The sequence below is a fragment of the Oncorhynchus kisutch genome, linkage group LG1 (assembly GCF_002021735.2).
Source record: "Oncorhynchus kisutch isolate 150728-3 linkage group LG1, Okis_V2, whole genome shotgun sequence".
Classification (NCBI taxonomy): Eukaryota; Metazoa; Chordata; class Actinopteri; order Salmoniformes; family Salmonidae; genus Oncorhynchus; species Oncorhynchus kisutch.
The window spans coordinates 10,565,610-10,582,210 of record NC_034174.2 but is presented as its reverse complement, the minus strand read 5'-3'; the positions used below and the strand labels follow the sequence as shown (position 1 = coordinate 10,582,210).

The 16,601-nt window shown below is 44.8% G+C and overlaps 1 protein-coding gene and 1 long non-coding RNA gene across 2 annotated transcripts in view; one reads left to right on the top strand and one right to left on the bottom strand.

Moving 5' to 3' along the window:
- The window catches only part of LOC109899709 (protein phosphatase 1 regulatory inhibitor subunit 16B-like), a 181,031-nt gene extending 164,519 nt beyond the window's left edge, over positions 1-16,512 (top strand). The window contains 4 exon segments of the mRNA XM_031825888.1: positions 4,433-4,508; positions 11,050-11,179; positions 11,774-11,951; positions 14,420-16,512. Coding sequence (XP_031681748.1) covers positions 4,433-4,508; positions 11,050-11,179; positions 11,774-11,951; positions 14,420-14,896 — 861 coding nt within the window. The 3' untranslated portion in view covers positions 14,897-16,512.
- Positions 1-16,601, bottom strand: part of LOC116374314 (uncharacterized) — a 28,831-nt gene that overhangs the window by 785 nt on the left and 11,445 nt on the right. The gene's annotated exons all lie outside the window — the stretch shown is intronic.

The following is a 16,601-nucleotide window of genomic DNA, read 5'->3' as shown; positions in this document are numbered from 1 at the left end:
GCATGCTGGGGTCAGGTGAGGTAATACACACACAAGGAGGGGACAGAAACACCCACGGGCGTACACACACACACACACACACACACACACACACACACACACACACACACACACACACTGCATCACAGGGTCACACACACACACACACACACACACACACTGCATCACAAGGTCACACACACACACACACACACACACACTGCATCACAAGGTCACACACACACACACACACACACACACACACACACACACACACACACACACACACTGCATCACAAGGTCACACACACACACACACACACACACACACACACACACACTGCATCACAAGGTCACACACACACACACACACACACTGCATCACAAGGTCACACACACACACACACACACACACACACCCTGCATCACAAGGTCACACACACACACACACACCCTGCATCACAATGTCACACACACACACACACTGCATCACAAGGTCACACACACACACACACACACACACACACACACACACACACACACACTGCATCACAAGGTCACACACACACACACACACACACACACACACACACACACACACACACACTGCATCACAAGGTCACACACACACACACACACACACACACCCTGCATCACAAGGTCACACACACACACACACACCCTGCATCACAAGGTCACACACACACACACACACCCTGCATCACAAGGTCACACACACACACACACACACTGCATCACAAGGTCACACACACCCACACACACTGCATCACAAGGTCACACACACCCACTCTCTACACATGTCACTGAGGACTTGGTGGCCTGTATATTCTTTAGGTTTTACTTGGTGTTCTCTCCCGTGTGCTGGTAACCGATGACAAGACAGAGGATTACAGTTTAACGATGCTGAAGATTGACAGTACGGCCACAGAACAGCACAGTGTATGTAGTGTATGGGTTAGACAGACAGACAGACAGACAGACAGACAGACAGACAGACAGACAGACAGACAGACAGACAGACAGACAGACAGACAGACAGACAGACAGACAGACAGACAGACAGACAGACAGACAGACAGACAGACAGACAGACAGACAGACAGACAGACAGACAGACAGACAGACAGACAGACAGACAGACAGACAGACAGACAGACAGACAGACAGACAGACAGACAGACAGACAGACAGACAGACAGACAGACAGACAGACAGACAGACAGACAGACAGACAGACAGACAGACAGACAGACAGACAGACAGACAGACAGACAGACAGACAGACAGACAGACAGACAGACAGACAGACAGACAGACAGACAGACAGACAGACAGACAGACAGACAGACAGACAGACAGACAGACAGACAGACAGACAGACAGACAGACAGACAGACAGACAGACAGACAGACAGACAGACAGACAGACAGACAGACAGACAGACAGACAGACAGACAGACAGACAGACAGACAGACAGACAGACAGACAGACAGACAGACAGACAGACAGACAGACAGACAGACAGACAGACAGACAGACAGACAGACAGACAACAGACAGACAGACAGACAGACAGACAGACAGACAGACAGACAGACAGACAGACAGACAGACAGACAGACAGACAGACAGACAGACAGACAGACAGACAGACAGACAGACAGACAGACAGACAGACAGACAGACAGACAGACAGACAGACAGACAGACAGACAGACAGACAGACAGACAGACAGACAGACAGACAGACAGACAGACAGACAGACAGACAGACAGACAGACAGACAGACAGACAGACAGACAGACAGACAGACAGACAGACAGACAGACAGACAGACAGACAGCACAGACAGACAGACAGACAGAACAGACAGACAGACAGACAGACAGACAGGACAGACAGACAGACAGACAGACAGACAGACAGACAGACAGACAGACAGACAGACAACAGACAGCAGACAGACGACAGACAGCAACAGACAGACAGACAGACAGACAGACAGACAGACAGACAGACAGACAGACAGACAGACAGACAGACAGACAGACAGACAGACAGACAGACAGACAGACAGACAGACAGAAGACAGACAGACAGACAGACAGACAGACAGACAGACAGACAGACAGACAGACAGACAACAGACAGACAGACAGACAGACAGACAGACAGACAGACAGACAGACAGACAGACAGACAGACAGACAGACAGACAGACAGACAGACAGAGAGAACAGAAGACAGACAGACAGACAGACAGACAGACAGACAGACACAGACAGACAGACAGACCAGAGCAGGACAGCAGACAGACAGACAGACAGACAGACACTGACAGGGACGACAGCGCAGACACTAGGAGGAAAGAGCACCTGACTACCAGGGAGTCAGCTAGCAGACACTAGGAGAAAAGAGCACCTGACTACCAGGGAGTCAGCTAGCAGGACACTAGGAGAAAAGAGCACCTGACTACCAGGGAGTCAGCTAGCAGGACACTAGGAGAAAAGAGCACCTGACTACCAGGGAGTCAGCTAGCAGGACACTAGGAGAAAAGAGCACCTGACTACCAGGGAGTCAGCTAGCAGGACACTAGGAGAAAAGAGCACCTGACTACCAGGGAGTCAGCTAGCAGGACACTAGGAGAAAAGAGCACCTGACTACCAGGGAGTCAGCTAGCAGGACACTAGGAGAAAAGAGCACCTGACTACCAGGGAGTCAGCTAGCAGGACACTAGGAGAAAAGAGCACCTGACTACCAGGGAGTCAGCTAGCAGGACACTAGGAGAAAAGAGCACCTGACTACCAGGGAGTCAGCTAGCAGGACACTAGGAGAAAAGAGCACCTGACTACCAGGGAGTCAGCTAGCAGGACACTAGGAGAAAAGAGCACCTGACTACCAGGGAGTCAGCTAGCAGGACACTAGGAGAAAAGAGCACCTGACTACCAGGGAGTCAGCTAGCAGGACACTAGGAGAAAAGAGCACCTGACTACCAGGGAGTCAGCTAGCAGGACACTAGGAGAAAAGAGCACCTGACTACCAGGGAGTCAGCTAGCAGGACACTAGGAGAAAGAGCACCTGACTACCAGGGAGTCAGCTAGCAGGACACTAGGAGAAAAGAGCACCTGACTACCAGGGAGTCAGCTAGCAGGACACTAGGAGAAAAGAGCACCTGACTACCAGGGAGTCAGCTAGCAGGACACTAGGAGAAAAGAGCACCTGACTACCAGGGAGTCAGCTAGCAGGACACTAGGAGAAAAGAGCACCTGACTACCAGGGAGTCAGCTAGCAGGACACTAGGAGAAAAGAGCACCTGACTACCAGGGAGTCAGCTAGCAGGACACTAGGAGAAAAGAGCACCTGACTACCAGGGAGTCAGCTAGCAGGACACTAGGAGAAAAGAGCACCTGACTACCAGGGAGTCAGCTAGCAGGACACTAGGAGAAAAGAGCACCTGACTACCAGGGAGTCAGCTAGCAGGACACTAGGAGAAAAGAGCACCTGACTACCAGGGAGTCAGCTAGCAGGACACTAGGAGAAAAGAGCACCTGACTACCAGGGAGTCAGCTAGCAGGACACTAGGAGAAAAGAGCACCTGACTACCAGGGAGTCAGCTAGCAGGACACTAGGAGAAAAGAGCACCTGACTACCAGGGAGTCAGCTAGCAGGACACTAGGAGAAAAGAGCACCTGACTACCAGGGAGTCAGCTAGCAGGACACTAGGAGAAAAGAGCACCTGACTACCAGGGAGTCAGCTAGCAGGACACTAGGAGAAAAGAGCACCTGACTACCAGGGAGTCAGCTAGCAGGACACTAGGAGAAAAGAGCACCTGACTACCAGGGAGTCAGCTAGCAGGACACTAGGAGAAAAGAGCACCTGACTACCAGGGAGTCAGCTAGCAGGACACTAGGAGAAAAGAGCACCTGACTACCAGGGAGTCAGCTAGCAGGACACTAGGAGAAAAGAGCACCTGACTACCAGGGAGTCAGCTAGCAGGACACTAGGAGAAAAGAGCACCTGACTACCAGGGAGTCAGCTAGCAGGACACTAAGAGAAAAGAACACCTGACTACCAGGGAGTCAGCTAGAAGGTTGAAAGTTGTCTTCTTGCCCATGCCCCAGCTGTCCATACTGTGCAGTGCTACTATAACTAGGAGAAGGTGAGGCTTGGTGTCGTGTATGATCGGACCAGGTCCAGACTTCACAGGAAACTCGATCCATCTCGGGGAGTTAACATCTTTATCCAGCTCGAAGGACTGAGGACTGTATATTCTTTAGCTTAGGTTGGACTTGATGTGCCCTTACCAGCACAAGGGAGAGAACTTGCTCAGTAAAACCTAACCTAACGAATATACAGTCCACCAAGTCCTCAGTTCCTGCAGATGATCGTGGATAGCTGTGTAAATACTGATAGTCTCTATGGTTCCAGATGCATGTAGCAGAGCTGCTGGTTTCTCACGGTGCCAGTCTCAATGCCAAGACCTTCCTAGAGGAGACTCCCATTGGTAAGTCTGCCCCAACACTAAACCCTACCTACCTTCCTAGAGGAGACTCCCATTGGTAAGTCTGCCCAAACCCTAAAACCTACCTACCTTCCTAGAGGAGACTCCCATTGGTAAGTCTGCCCCAACCCTAAAACCTACCTACCTTCCTACCTACATAAGCCCAAACCTACCTACCTAACCCTACTTACCTATCTATCTATCTATCTATCTATCTACCTATCTACCTATCTACCTATCTACCTATCTACCTACCTATCTACCTACCTACCTACCTACCTACCTACCTACCTACCTACCTACCTACCTACCTATCTACCTATCTACCTATCTACCTACATAACCCTACCAACCTACATAACCCTAAACCCCTACCTACCTACCTACCTACCTACCTACCTACCTACCTACTTACATAACCCTAACCCCTACCATCTACAGTTGAAGTCGGAAGTTTACATACACTTATGTTGGAGTCATTAAAACTCGTTTTTCAACCACTCCACACATTTCTTGTTAGCAAACTATAGTTTTGGCAAGTTGGTTAGGACATCTACTTTGTGCAAGACACAAGTCATTTTTCCAACAATTGTTTACAGACAGATTATTTCACTGTATCACAATTGAGATCATTTGAGTCAATTGTAGGTGCACCTGTGGATGTATTTCAAGGCCTACCTTCAAACTCAGTGCCTCTTTGCTTGACATCATGGGATAATCAAAAGATATCCGCCAAGACCTCAGAAAATAAATTGTAGACGTCCACAAGTCTGGTTCATCCTTGGGAGCAATTTCCAAATGCCTGAAGGTACCACATTCATCTGTACAAACAATAGTACGCTGGTATAAACACCATAGGACCACGTAGCCGTCATACCGCTCAGGAAGGAGACGTGTTCTGTCTCCTAGAGATTAACGTACTTTGGTGCGAAAAGGACAAATCAATTCCAGAATAACAGCAAAGGACCTTGGGAAGATGCTGGAGGAAACCGGTACAAAAGTGTCTATATCCACAGTAAAATGAGTCCTATATCGACATAACCTGAAAGGCCGCTCAGCAAGGAAGAAGCCACTGCTTAAAAACCGCCATAAAAAAGCCAGACTACAGTTTACAACTGCACATGGAGACAAAGATCGTACTTTTTGGAGAAATGTCCTCTGGTCTGATGAAAAAAAATAGAACTGTTTGGCCATAATGACTGTCGTGTTTGGAGGAAAAAAGGGGAGGCTTGCAAGCCGAAGAACACCATCCCAACCGTGAAGCACGGGCATGGCAGCACATGTTGTGGGGGTGCTTTGCTGCAGGAGGGACTGGTGCACTTCACAAAATAGATGGCATCATGAGGAGGCAATTATGTGTATATATATCTCAAGACATCAGTCAGAAAGTTAAAGCTTGGTCGCAAATTGGTCTTCCAAATGGACAATGACCCCAAGCATAGTTCCAAAGTTGTGGCAAAATGGCTTAAGGACAACAAAGTCAAGGTATTGGAGTGGCCATCACAAAGCCCTGACCTCAATTCTATAGACAATTTGTGGGCAGAACTGATAAAGCGTGTGCGAGCAAGGAGGCCTACAATCCTGACCTAGTTACACCAGCTCTGTCAGGAGGAATGGGCCAAAATTCACCCAACTTATTATGGGAAGCTTGTGGAAGGTTACCCGAAACGTTTGACCCAAGTTAAACACTTTAAAGGCAATGCTACCAAATACTAATTGAGTGGATGTAAACTTCTGACCCACTGGGAATGTGATGAAAGAAATAAAAGCTGAAATAAATCACTCTCGCTACTATTATTCTGACATTATTCTGACACTTAAAATAAAGTGGTGATCCTAAATGACCCAAGACAGGGAATTTTTACTAGGATCAAATGTCAGGAATTGTGAAAAGCGGAGTTTAAATCTATTTGGCTAATGTGTATGTAAACTACCGTCTTCAACTGTATGTAACCCTAAACCCTACCTACCTACATACATAACCCTAAACCCATTCCTACCTTCCTATATAACCCCAACCCCTTCCTACCTACCTACATAAACCTACCTACATAACCCTAACCCTACATACCTACATAACCCTAACCCTACATACCTACATAACACTAACCCTACATACATAACCCAAACCCTACCTACATAACAATAAACCCACCTACCTACATAACCCTAACCCTACCTACCTACATAACTAACCCCTACCTACCTACATAACCCTACCTACCTACATAACCCTAACCCCTACCTACCCACATAACCCTAACCCCTACCTACCTACCTACATACTTAACCCTAACACTACCTACATACATAATTCTACCTATCTACATAACCCTAACCCTACTTACATAACCATGAAACCTACCTACCTACATACATAACCCTAACCCTACCTACATAACCCTAACCCTACATAATCCTACATACATAACCCTAACCCTATCTACCTATCTATCTACATAACCCTAACCCTACATAACCCTAAATCTACCTACATAACCCTACTTACATAACCCTAACCCTACCTACCTACATAACCCTAAACCCTACCTACCTAACCCTACCTACCTACCTACCTACATAACACTACCTACCGACATAACCATAAACCCTACCTACCTACCCACATAACCCTACCTACCTACCTACATAACCCTAAACCCTACCTACCTACATAACCCTGCCTACCTACATAACCCTAAACCCTACCTACCTACATAACCCTACCTACCTACATAACCCTAATCCCTACCTACCTACATATACCACTGTTCAAAAGTTTGGGGTCACTTAGAAATGAACTTGTTTTTGAAAGAAAAGCACATTTCTTGTCCATTAAAATAACATACAATTGATCAGAAATACACTGTAGACATTGTGTTGTGGAAACTGAGGATATATCCAGAAGCATCTCAGATAATTCTCCCCTCACACTTTCTGTGTTGATGTCGGATGGAGTTCAAGATGTCGCCCGAAACCCAACTCTTTTGAAACAGGCAGAACTTTCTCAATTTATCGGAGATCAAATTCTCCCAATAGTTTTGTACTCTGGGATACATTAAAAGCCTTTCATAGGGGTCAAATAATGTCGTATACCAAATGTCTTAAAAAGAAATACACAAAATCCTATTACACCTACAGGAACACCAAAAATCTGGCTCTAAAGAAACATACTGCTCATTGGTGAATAAAAAACGGTGCCTTTTCTACCCCAATTCATAATATCTTTGCCTAGTTGGAAGAATAGCCTTGTCAGTTTTGTAAGTACTTAGGGTATTATATTTCAAAGTCTTGGCCTGGCAGATAAAAGCCGAGGAGATTTCGAGAACCATCAACACTAGCGAAACTCAAAATGGTCAAGTGTCTCAACCCTGAATAGACTCATGAGTCATTTAAACAATACTATTCAAGGTTATACAGTTCTGAGGGAACGGAACTAGCAATGATAGGCAATTTCCTCTCTACAACCCGGCAAATCCCCGGGAGATGGAGTTCTAGAAGGAGTTGAAGGATAATCCTCTCTCTATGGATATTCTGAATTTAGCTGCTGAGAAGCAGAGTCTTCCTCGGCTATTATAACAGTTATTCATAAGAAAAATAAAGATCCTCTACGATGCTCTTCTTACAGGCAAATCTCTCTCCACCATGCTGACTATAAATCAAATCAAATCAAATCAAATTTATTTATATAGCCCTTCGTACATCAGCTGATATCTCAAAGTGCTGTACAGAAACCCAGCCTAAAACCCCAGACAGCAAGCAATGCAGGTGTAGAAGCAATCGATTTCTAGGGAGATGGCTTAATAGATTAGGACTATTTGCCAAACCTGATCAACACCAATCAAACAGGCTAGTAACCGGAAGGTTGCGAGTTCAAACCCCCGAGCTGACAAGGTACATATCTGTCGTTCTGCCCCTGAACAGACAGTTAACCCGCTGTCATTGAAAATAAGAATTGAAAATAAGATTTTGTTCTTAACTGACTTGCCTAGTTAAATAAAGGTTTAAAAAATAAATATAAATATGGTCGCCACAGGGGTTGAAATGTCTAGGAATCACGGTTGATAATGTTCAAGATAATGACTAAAGAAATGTGTTCAAGTTGAACTGTCTTGGTTCAGAAGGTGGTGGATGACTTGAATAGATGGGTAGATCTGCCTCTTACAGTATTTGTGAGAATCAGCTGCGTTAAGATGATTAACTGTATTACGTCCTACCTAAGATGACGTACCTATTTCAATCTTTACCCATAATCCCTTTATGTCCATTAACAAGACCATTTGAATGGCACTGTAAAACTCCAAGGGACACATTCATATTATCGTCTTGGAGGTCTCCTGCCAAATTTCAAGATGTATTACTGGGCATTTATTTCATCCTTATTTGAAGCTGAACCAGCCTCCTCTTGGACTCAGATGGAAATAATGAAGAGGTTGGGAGTAATATTATCTACAAGTGGAATCCCGAGACTATATCAACAAGAACAAGCAATCCCTGTACCATCAATTTTGGTCTGAAATAGAGACTTGTCACCTGAAACACCCCTGTGGCATAACAGTCTCCTGCCAATGATCTTGGATAACAACATTTTTCAACATTGGCATGAGAAGAGAAGGCTGCATTTAGTATATTGTTATATAGGTGGCATCATTGTGTCATTTGAGCAACTGAAAGGGAAATACCAGTTATCCCAATATGCATTTATTTTGTTATTTGCAGTTAAGAAACTTTCTCAGAAGCACTCTTGGAGATAATTTTACCAAATCGATTTAGTATTGAACCACTACAGTGCCTTGCAAAAGTATTCATCCCCCTTGGCAGCAAACTCAAGGTATTGGAGTGGCCGTCACAAAGCCCTGACCTCAATTCTATAGAACATTTGGGCAGAACTGAAAAAGCGTGTGCGAGCAAGGAGGCCTACAAACCTGACTCAGTTACACCAGCTCTGTCAGGAGGAATGGGCCAAAATTCACCCAGCTTATTGTGGGAAGCTTGTGGAAGGCTACCCAAAACGTTTGACCCAAGTTAAACAATTTAAAGGCAATACTACCAAATACTAATTGAGTGTACTTTTGGCACACTGGGAATGTGATGAAAGAAATAAAAGCTGAAATAAATTATTCTCTCTACTATTATTCTGACATTTCACATTCTTAAAATAAAGTGGTGATCCTAACTGATCTAAGACAGGGAATGTTTACTGGGATTAAATGTCAGGAATTGTGAAAAAAATGAATTTAAATATATCTGGCTACAGTGCATGTAAACTTCAGACTTCAACTGTATGTACTGTAGGTCAAGAGAGCGATGGGAAGCTGATCTAACTATATTACAAATGATGAAGAGGCTGTGGTCGAACCTATGCCATGATAGCATATCAGCAACCATCGACTCCAGATACAGACATTACAACTTCGTCCACCAACTCTATCTAACACCTCAAAGGTTACATAGATATCACCCTGAAATATCTGACATGGGTTTTAGACGTGGAACAACAGAAGGCACTTTTTTGCATTCTACTTAACAGTGTACTAAATGACAGGCCTTCTGGCATGAAGTTTGTGATTCCCTGGCCTTTATTATAGAGGTCCCTTTCCCCCTGAAATATGCCTTCTGGGTAACTTTACAAATGTGAATTTAAGGAATCATTTCAATATCAAATTGACAGATATTGCCATTGTCACTGCAAGAAAAGGTGTTGCATAGACATTGAAATCAGATTCCCCTCTCTCAACTACAAGACGGCTCTCTGAAATGAGTGAGTGTATTCCTCTGGAAAAGATGACCTACGCTTTAAGAAATAAATTCAACCATTTTGTAAACATTTGGCAACCCTTCCTGGACGACATGGAAAAACACTTCCGTTGGGATTGGTGGATGTGGGCTTGTAGATCGATGGAAATAGATGTAGATATTTTCTCTCTAATGTTCTGTATTTTTTGTGGTGTTGTGTATTGGTTTTGTGTTGTTTTGTATTGTTTTTGTGTTTGTTGTTTTTGGGTTGAATTCTATTGGTTTTGTGTTGTTTTGTATTGGTTTTGTGTTGTTTTGTATTGGTTTTGTGTTGTTGTGTATTGGTTTTGTGTTGTTGTGTATTGGTTTTGTGTTGTTTTGTATTGGTTTTGTGTTGTTTTGTATTGGTTTTGTGTTGTTGTGTATTGGTTTTGTGTTGTTGTGTATTGGTTTTGTGTTGTTGTGTATTGGTTTTGTGGTGTTGTGTATTGGTTTTGTGTTGTATTGTTTTTGTGGTGTTTTTGTGTTTTGTATTGGTTTCTTTTTTCTTGTTTTTCTAAGGGTTTAGTTGCCTTTTGTTCTGCTATTTATTTTGCTTAATTGTTCTGTTTTTTTGTTGTAAAAAACAAACAAAACATAAACCCCTACCAGGCCACAGAGCAGTGGTTGATGGGAAGATGTGTTTTGGTCTCTGTGTTCCCTGTGTGACCTCTGACCTTTAGACCTGTGCGAGGACGAGAAGTTCCGAGCCATCCTCTGTGTGTGTGTGTGTGTTTTCCTTGTGTAACCTCTAACCTCTGACCTTTAGACCTGTGTGAGGACGAGGAGTTCCGAGCCATCCTGCTAGACCTGAAACACAAACACGACATCATCATGAAGTCTCAGCTTAAACACAAGACCTCCCTGTGTAGGAGGACATCCAGCGCAGGCAGCCGTGGGTATGTACTGACCTCTACTGGACAGAGAGGAAACTGCATGGACAGCATGCAGACTATTACATTTTCTTTTCTCCACAATTTTTTTAAATTTATTTTAAAAATTTTACCTTTATTTAACTAGGCAAGTCAGTTAAGAACAAATTCTTATTTTCAATGACGGCCTAGGAACAGTGGGTTAACTGCCTGTTCAGGGGCAGAACGACAAATTTGTACCTTGTCAGCTCGGGGATTTGAATTTGCAACCTTCGGGTTACTAGTCCAACACTCTAACCACTAGGCTACCCTGCCGCCTCTACACTCTAACCACTAGGCTACCCTGCCGCCTCTACACTCTAACCACTAGGCTACCCTGCCGCCAAAAGCATCCCCGCTATCTGCTACTACAGTAGTGTTGTTCAATGTGGTCATGGAGAGGGGCACAGGATGATTTTGTTACAGCCCAGTACTAACACATGATTCAACTAATAACTGAGTTTTCTTATAAATCAGGAGTTAGTGCTGGTATAGAAGTCAAATATAAACCTCCAGGACTGTGATAAATAAACCCTGATTTTCAGGAACACTGAACCCCTCTCCTCCCTGCGTGTGTTTTAGGAAAGTGGTGCGGAGGGCAAGCCTGTCTGACAGACACAACCTTCGTGTGAAGGAATACGAGACTGAGGCCATCGTGTGGAGAGGAGGGAGGGAAGGAGGGAGGGAAGGAGGGAGGGAGGAGCAGGAGAAGGAGACGGACCAGGAGAACAGCCATCCCATCAATACAACTGGTACTACGGTTAGTATGGATAAACGTTTCTCCTATCTCACATGTGTGTGAAAACCCCATGTAGCCTGTTACTTTATGAACGTCTGTGTAGAGAGTAATACCCACTAAAACAGTTCAACACTAAAAGGTCTACTCCAACAGTAAGCCCCGTGTTACAAAGGACATTACAAAGGCTCTACAAAGAAAAAGAGAGTGGCCCATGTATCACTACATGAACTTGTGTATTACCCCCAATACATAAGACTCCCTGAACATCACCACCCATTTTTACACTGCTGCTACTCTGTTTATCACCTATGCAGAGTAACTTTACCTCTACCTACGTGTACATATTACCTCAACTAACCAGTGTCTGTGCTCCTGCTGTCCATGAAGCTCTACACAGTCCCCTTATGCAAACTAGTCCGGTACAAAAAGTAATACACTATGTACTGTATAGAAAAAGTAATACACTATGTACTGTATAGAAAAAATAATTACACTATGTACTGTATAGAAAAAGTAATACACTATGTAATACAAAATTGGATTTGGCTACTTCAGCCACACACGTTGCTGACAGGTGTATACAATCGAGCACAAGAGCCATGCAATCTCCATAGACAAACATTGACAGTGGAATGGCCTTTACTGAAGAGCTCAGTGACTTTCAACATGTCACCGTCATAGGATGCCACCTTCACAACAAGTCAGTTTGTCACATTTCTTCCCTGCTAGAGCTGCCCCGGTCAACTGTTGTTATTGTGATGTGGAAACATCTAGAACCAACAAATGGCTCAGCTACGAAGTGGTAGGCCACACAAGCTCACAGAACGGGACTGCCGAGTGATGAAGTGAGTAAAGTGTCCTCGGTTGTAACACTCACCACCGAGTTCCAAACTGCCTCTGGAAGCAACATCAGCACAAGAACTGTTCAACAGGAGCTTCATGAAATGGGTTTCCATGGCCGAGCAGCAGCACACAAGCCTAAGATCACCATGCTCAATGCCAAGCGTCGGCTGGAGTGGGGTTAAGCTTTCTGCCATTGGACTCTGGAGCAGTGGAAACACGTTCTCTAGAGTTATGAGTCTCGCTTCACCATCTGAAAGTCCGACGAACGAATCTGGGTTTGGCAGATGCCAGGAAAACGCTACCTGACTCAATGCATTGTGTCAACTGTAAAGTTTGGTGGAGGAGGAATAATGGTCTGGAACTCTTTTTCATGGTTCGGGCCCCTTAGTTCCAGTGAAGGGAAATCTTAATGCTACAGCACACAATGACATTCTAGACAATTCTGTGCCAACTTTGTGGCAACAGTTTAGGGAAGGCCCTTTCCTGTTTCAGCATGACAATGCCTGGGTGCACAAAGCGAGGTCCATACAGAAAGGGTTTGTTGAGATTGGTGTGGAAGAACTTGACTGGTCTGCACAGAGCCCTGACCTCAACCCCTTTAAACACCTCTGGGATTAATTGGAACACCGACTGCGAGCCAAGCCGAATCGTCCAACATCAGGGCCCGACCTCACTAATGCTCTTGTGGCTGAATGGAAGAAAGTCCCTGCAGCAATGTTCCAACATCTAGTGGAAAGCCTTCCCAGAAGAGTGGAGGCTGTTATAGCAGCAAAGGGGGCACCAACTCCATATTAATGCCCATGATTTTGGAATGAGATATTCGATGAGCAGGTGTCCACATACTTTTGCTCAACTGGTGTATGTGCCACATACACTGACCCTTATGAACCAACAAGGGGAACATTAGGAACATGGAGATCGATTCACTCATTCGGGAACGAGCACTAGAGATAAATGAAATATAACTAACTGTGTACAATATTCATGTAAATATGGACATTGAAATCATAGAGTTGTGTAATAACATTATGTGCAAAACTCAGGGACCTTGGACATTTAAGGGGATAGGTAATATGGAGTATAGGACGGACAGCTATGTAATGTGGAAGGGAGGGGTCAGAGTTCGTAAAACTGTCATTTCCTGTTCAGTTTTTTCATGAGCGTGTATGTTTGATATGTCTGGCCTATGTCATGTCTCTCTCCACATCCTGCATTTTCTCCTACGGAAAGCAATTATCTGTGAAAATCGTACCATAAAGAAATATCTAATGGGATTAAACCAAAGGAACCGCCAGCCTCTAGTCTAGTTAGTCAACTTGTCTTCTGTTTAGTTTGTGAAGGAAATCATAGTAAAGGTCTGTAATAGTAATTGGTAACAGCAGTTAGTCACCGTGGTAACAGCAGTTAGTCACCGTGGTAACAGCAGTTAGTAACAGTAATCTGAACGTCCTCTGTCTCCCAGTTAGTAACAGTTAGTAACAGTAATCTGAATGTCCTCTGTCTCCCAGTTAGTAACCGTTAGTAACAGTAATCTGAATGTCCTCTGTCTCCCAGTTAGTAACCGTTAGTAACAGTAATCTGAATGTCCTCTGTCTCCCAGTTAGTAACCGTTAGTAACAGTAATCTGATTGTCCTCTGTCTCCCAGGTGAAGCCAGTAGTGGAGAGACCCAAACTACAGAAGACCTTGAAAGATGCTCCTAGCGGCATCATCAAACAAAATGGCATCGTCTCCACGACGACGTCCTCGCCCACTCCCAGTCAGCTGCCGCCAACCAATGACGAGCCTCTATCCCCTGACACGAAGAGCGCGTCAGCCGATCAGCTCCCAGAGGACTCCTCCTCCTCCTTGCCCAGAGAGCGCTCTCAGACCCTGTCGGAACTGAAAAAGCAGAGGTCGGCCGCCAAGCTCCTCAATCACCCACTCCTCAACGGTCACCTAGGAAACGGCTCCACAGAATCCACCGAACCCCAGAGCCCTGTGGACTCCCGTATGCCCCTCGTCTCGTCCAATGGCAGTACAGTATACTACACCCCGGCAAGCGGTGACCCGCCCATTCTCAGACTCAAACAGCCATTAGATGACGAGGAACCAAAGGAGGGCAGCTGCTGCTGTGTCTCCTAGGGAGGAGGTGGAGGCCACCCCATGACACCGATCTAAGGTCAGGCTTACTGTGTTTTCCTCCAATGGATTAAGGTTAGCGTTCGGGGAGGGAAAGCTGATCCTAGATCTGTGCCTAAGGGAAACTTCTTCCTGGATAGAGCGTGTCAGAGCAGGATGGTCTTGTGACTGTGGAGCAGGAAGCAGGAAGAGATTGCACAGAGGGAGACCAACAGGTAGAGCAAAGGTCCTCAAAGGTCCTCGATGGCAATGGGAGTGGTGCTGGTCCAGCCAGGTGATTGGTCCCTGTCCCTCCCCACTGTTTAACACTCCAGGCCAGTATGGAGCATACCCTTACTCTGGGAAATGACCGTCCTGATAGGACGTGAGGAATCCAGGCCAGATGAATTGGGGAGGAGCCACTGTGATAGCTTGTGGTTGATGCAGAGGGCCAGGAGGTGGAACAAGATGGCCCCTAGCCCCTACGAGAAGGCAGGTCTTGTGCCCTATAAAGGAATAGATGTCCAGGCAGTTTGCACTCCCATGTTAACCATATCTGGTGTCTTACAACTTTTGACTGAATTACTGTTTTCAAACCACATTCCTCCTTGTATCCACTGTCTATGAAAGTGTATGGGGGGGGGGGGGGCATTGCAAAGATCCACTCCACCATGTCAGAATACACTCTCAGTATTATTACTGCAGCTGTGTTGGTCCACTGAGAGGCAAGAGGGGAAGGGTCGTCTTTCCTAAGAAGTATTCTCGTTTAAATACTGACTATTTTAGCGAAGGGAAGGAATGTTTAATAGCGTAACAGGACAGTATTACTTCAACGGCCTACCATCTATCTGTTCCTGTGAAGGAGGAAACGATGACTGCACTAAAGACGTTTAAAACAATGACACGGTTGAACTCTGTCTTCTCTTGCTGACCGTCCGTATCCTAACTGACAGGGATCAAGGTGGTAGAAAGGGGTGTGTCTTATTTGTTGGTCAGTTAAGAAAAAAAACTATATTATTTGAAAATGTGTACAGTTTGTTGCTGTTTATTTATGAAGATTAATGTAATGTATCATGGCTATGGTTATACAGTGTATGAATTCTATTGGTCTATCTATGGAGAGGGAATGCATTAGAATGAGCTGGTACATTTACAGTATGTCCCAGATCTGCTTGTACTGTCTTTGTCACTGTCATGGAGTTGGCACAAACAGATCTGGGATCAGGCTAGAAGCACTGCACCTTTTTAGAATGGAAATGTCCCTGTGGAGTTAACAAGGTTATTGTCCAGTGATCTGTAGCTTGTGTTTAGCCAGGCACTGTGTCGGTTTATCCTCAACCATACCAGGCTAGCTTGTTTAAGGGTGGCACCAACATACTATTGGAATATAAGCATTTCACTACACTCGCAATAACATCTGCTAATCATGTATATGTGACCAATAAAATTAGATTTGATATCTTGTTTGTATTTGACATGGTCAGTACAACACACACAGTAGATACGGTGTATGTCTAGGGAACTGAGGAGTGTGTACAGTGTGTTTAAATCACCATTGTATTGTCACAGACACTGTAGTTTTCTCTAACACAAGTGTTCATTAATGTGAAATAAAATGTTGTAATGTATTAAGAATGGTATTGATTCGCCTCAGACAGTGCTTGAACATTAAGAGACCCACTACACTATAACAATTACACTAGTCAACTCTTAACACCACTCACTCAGA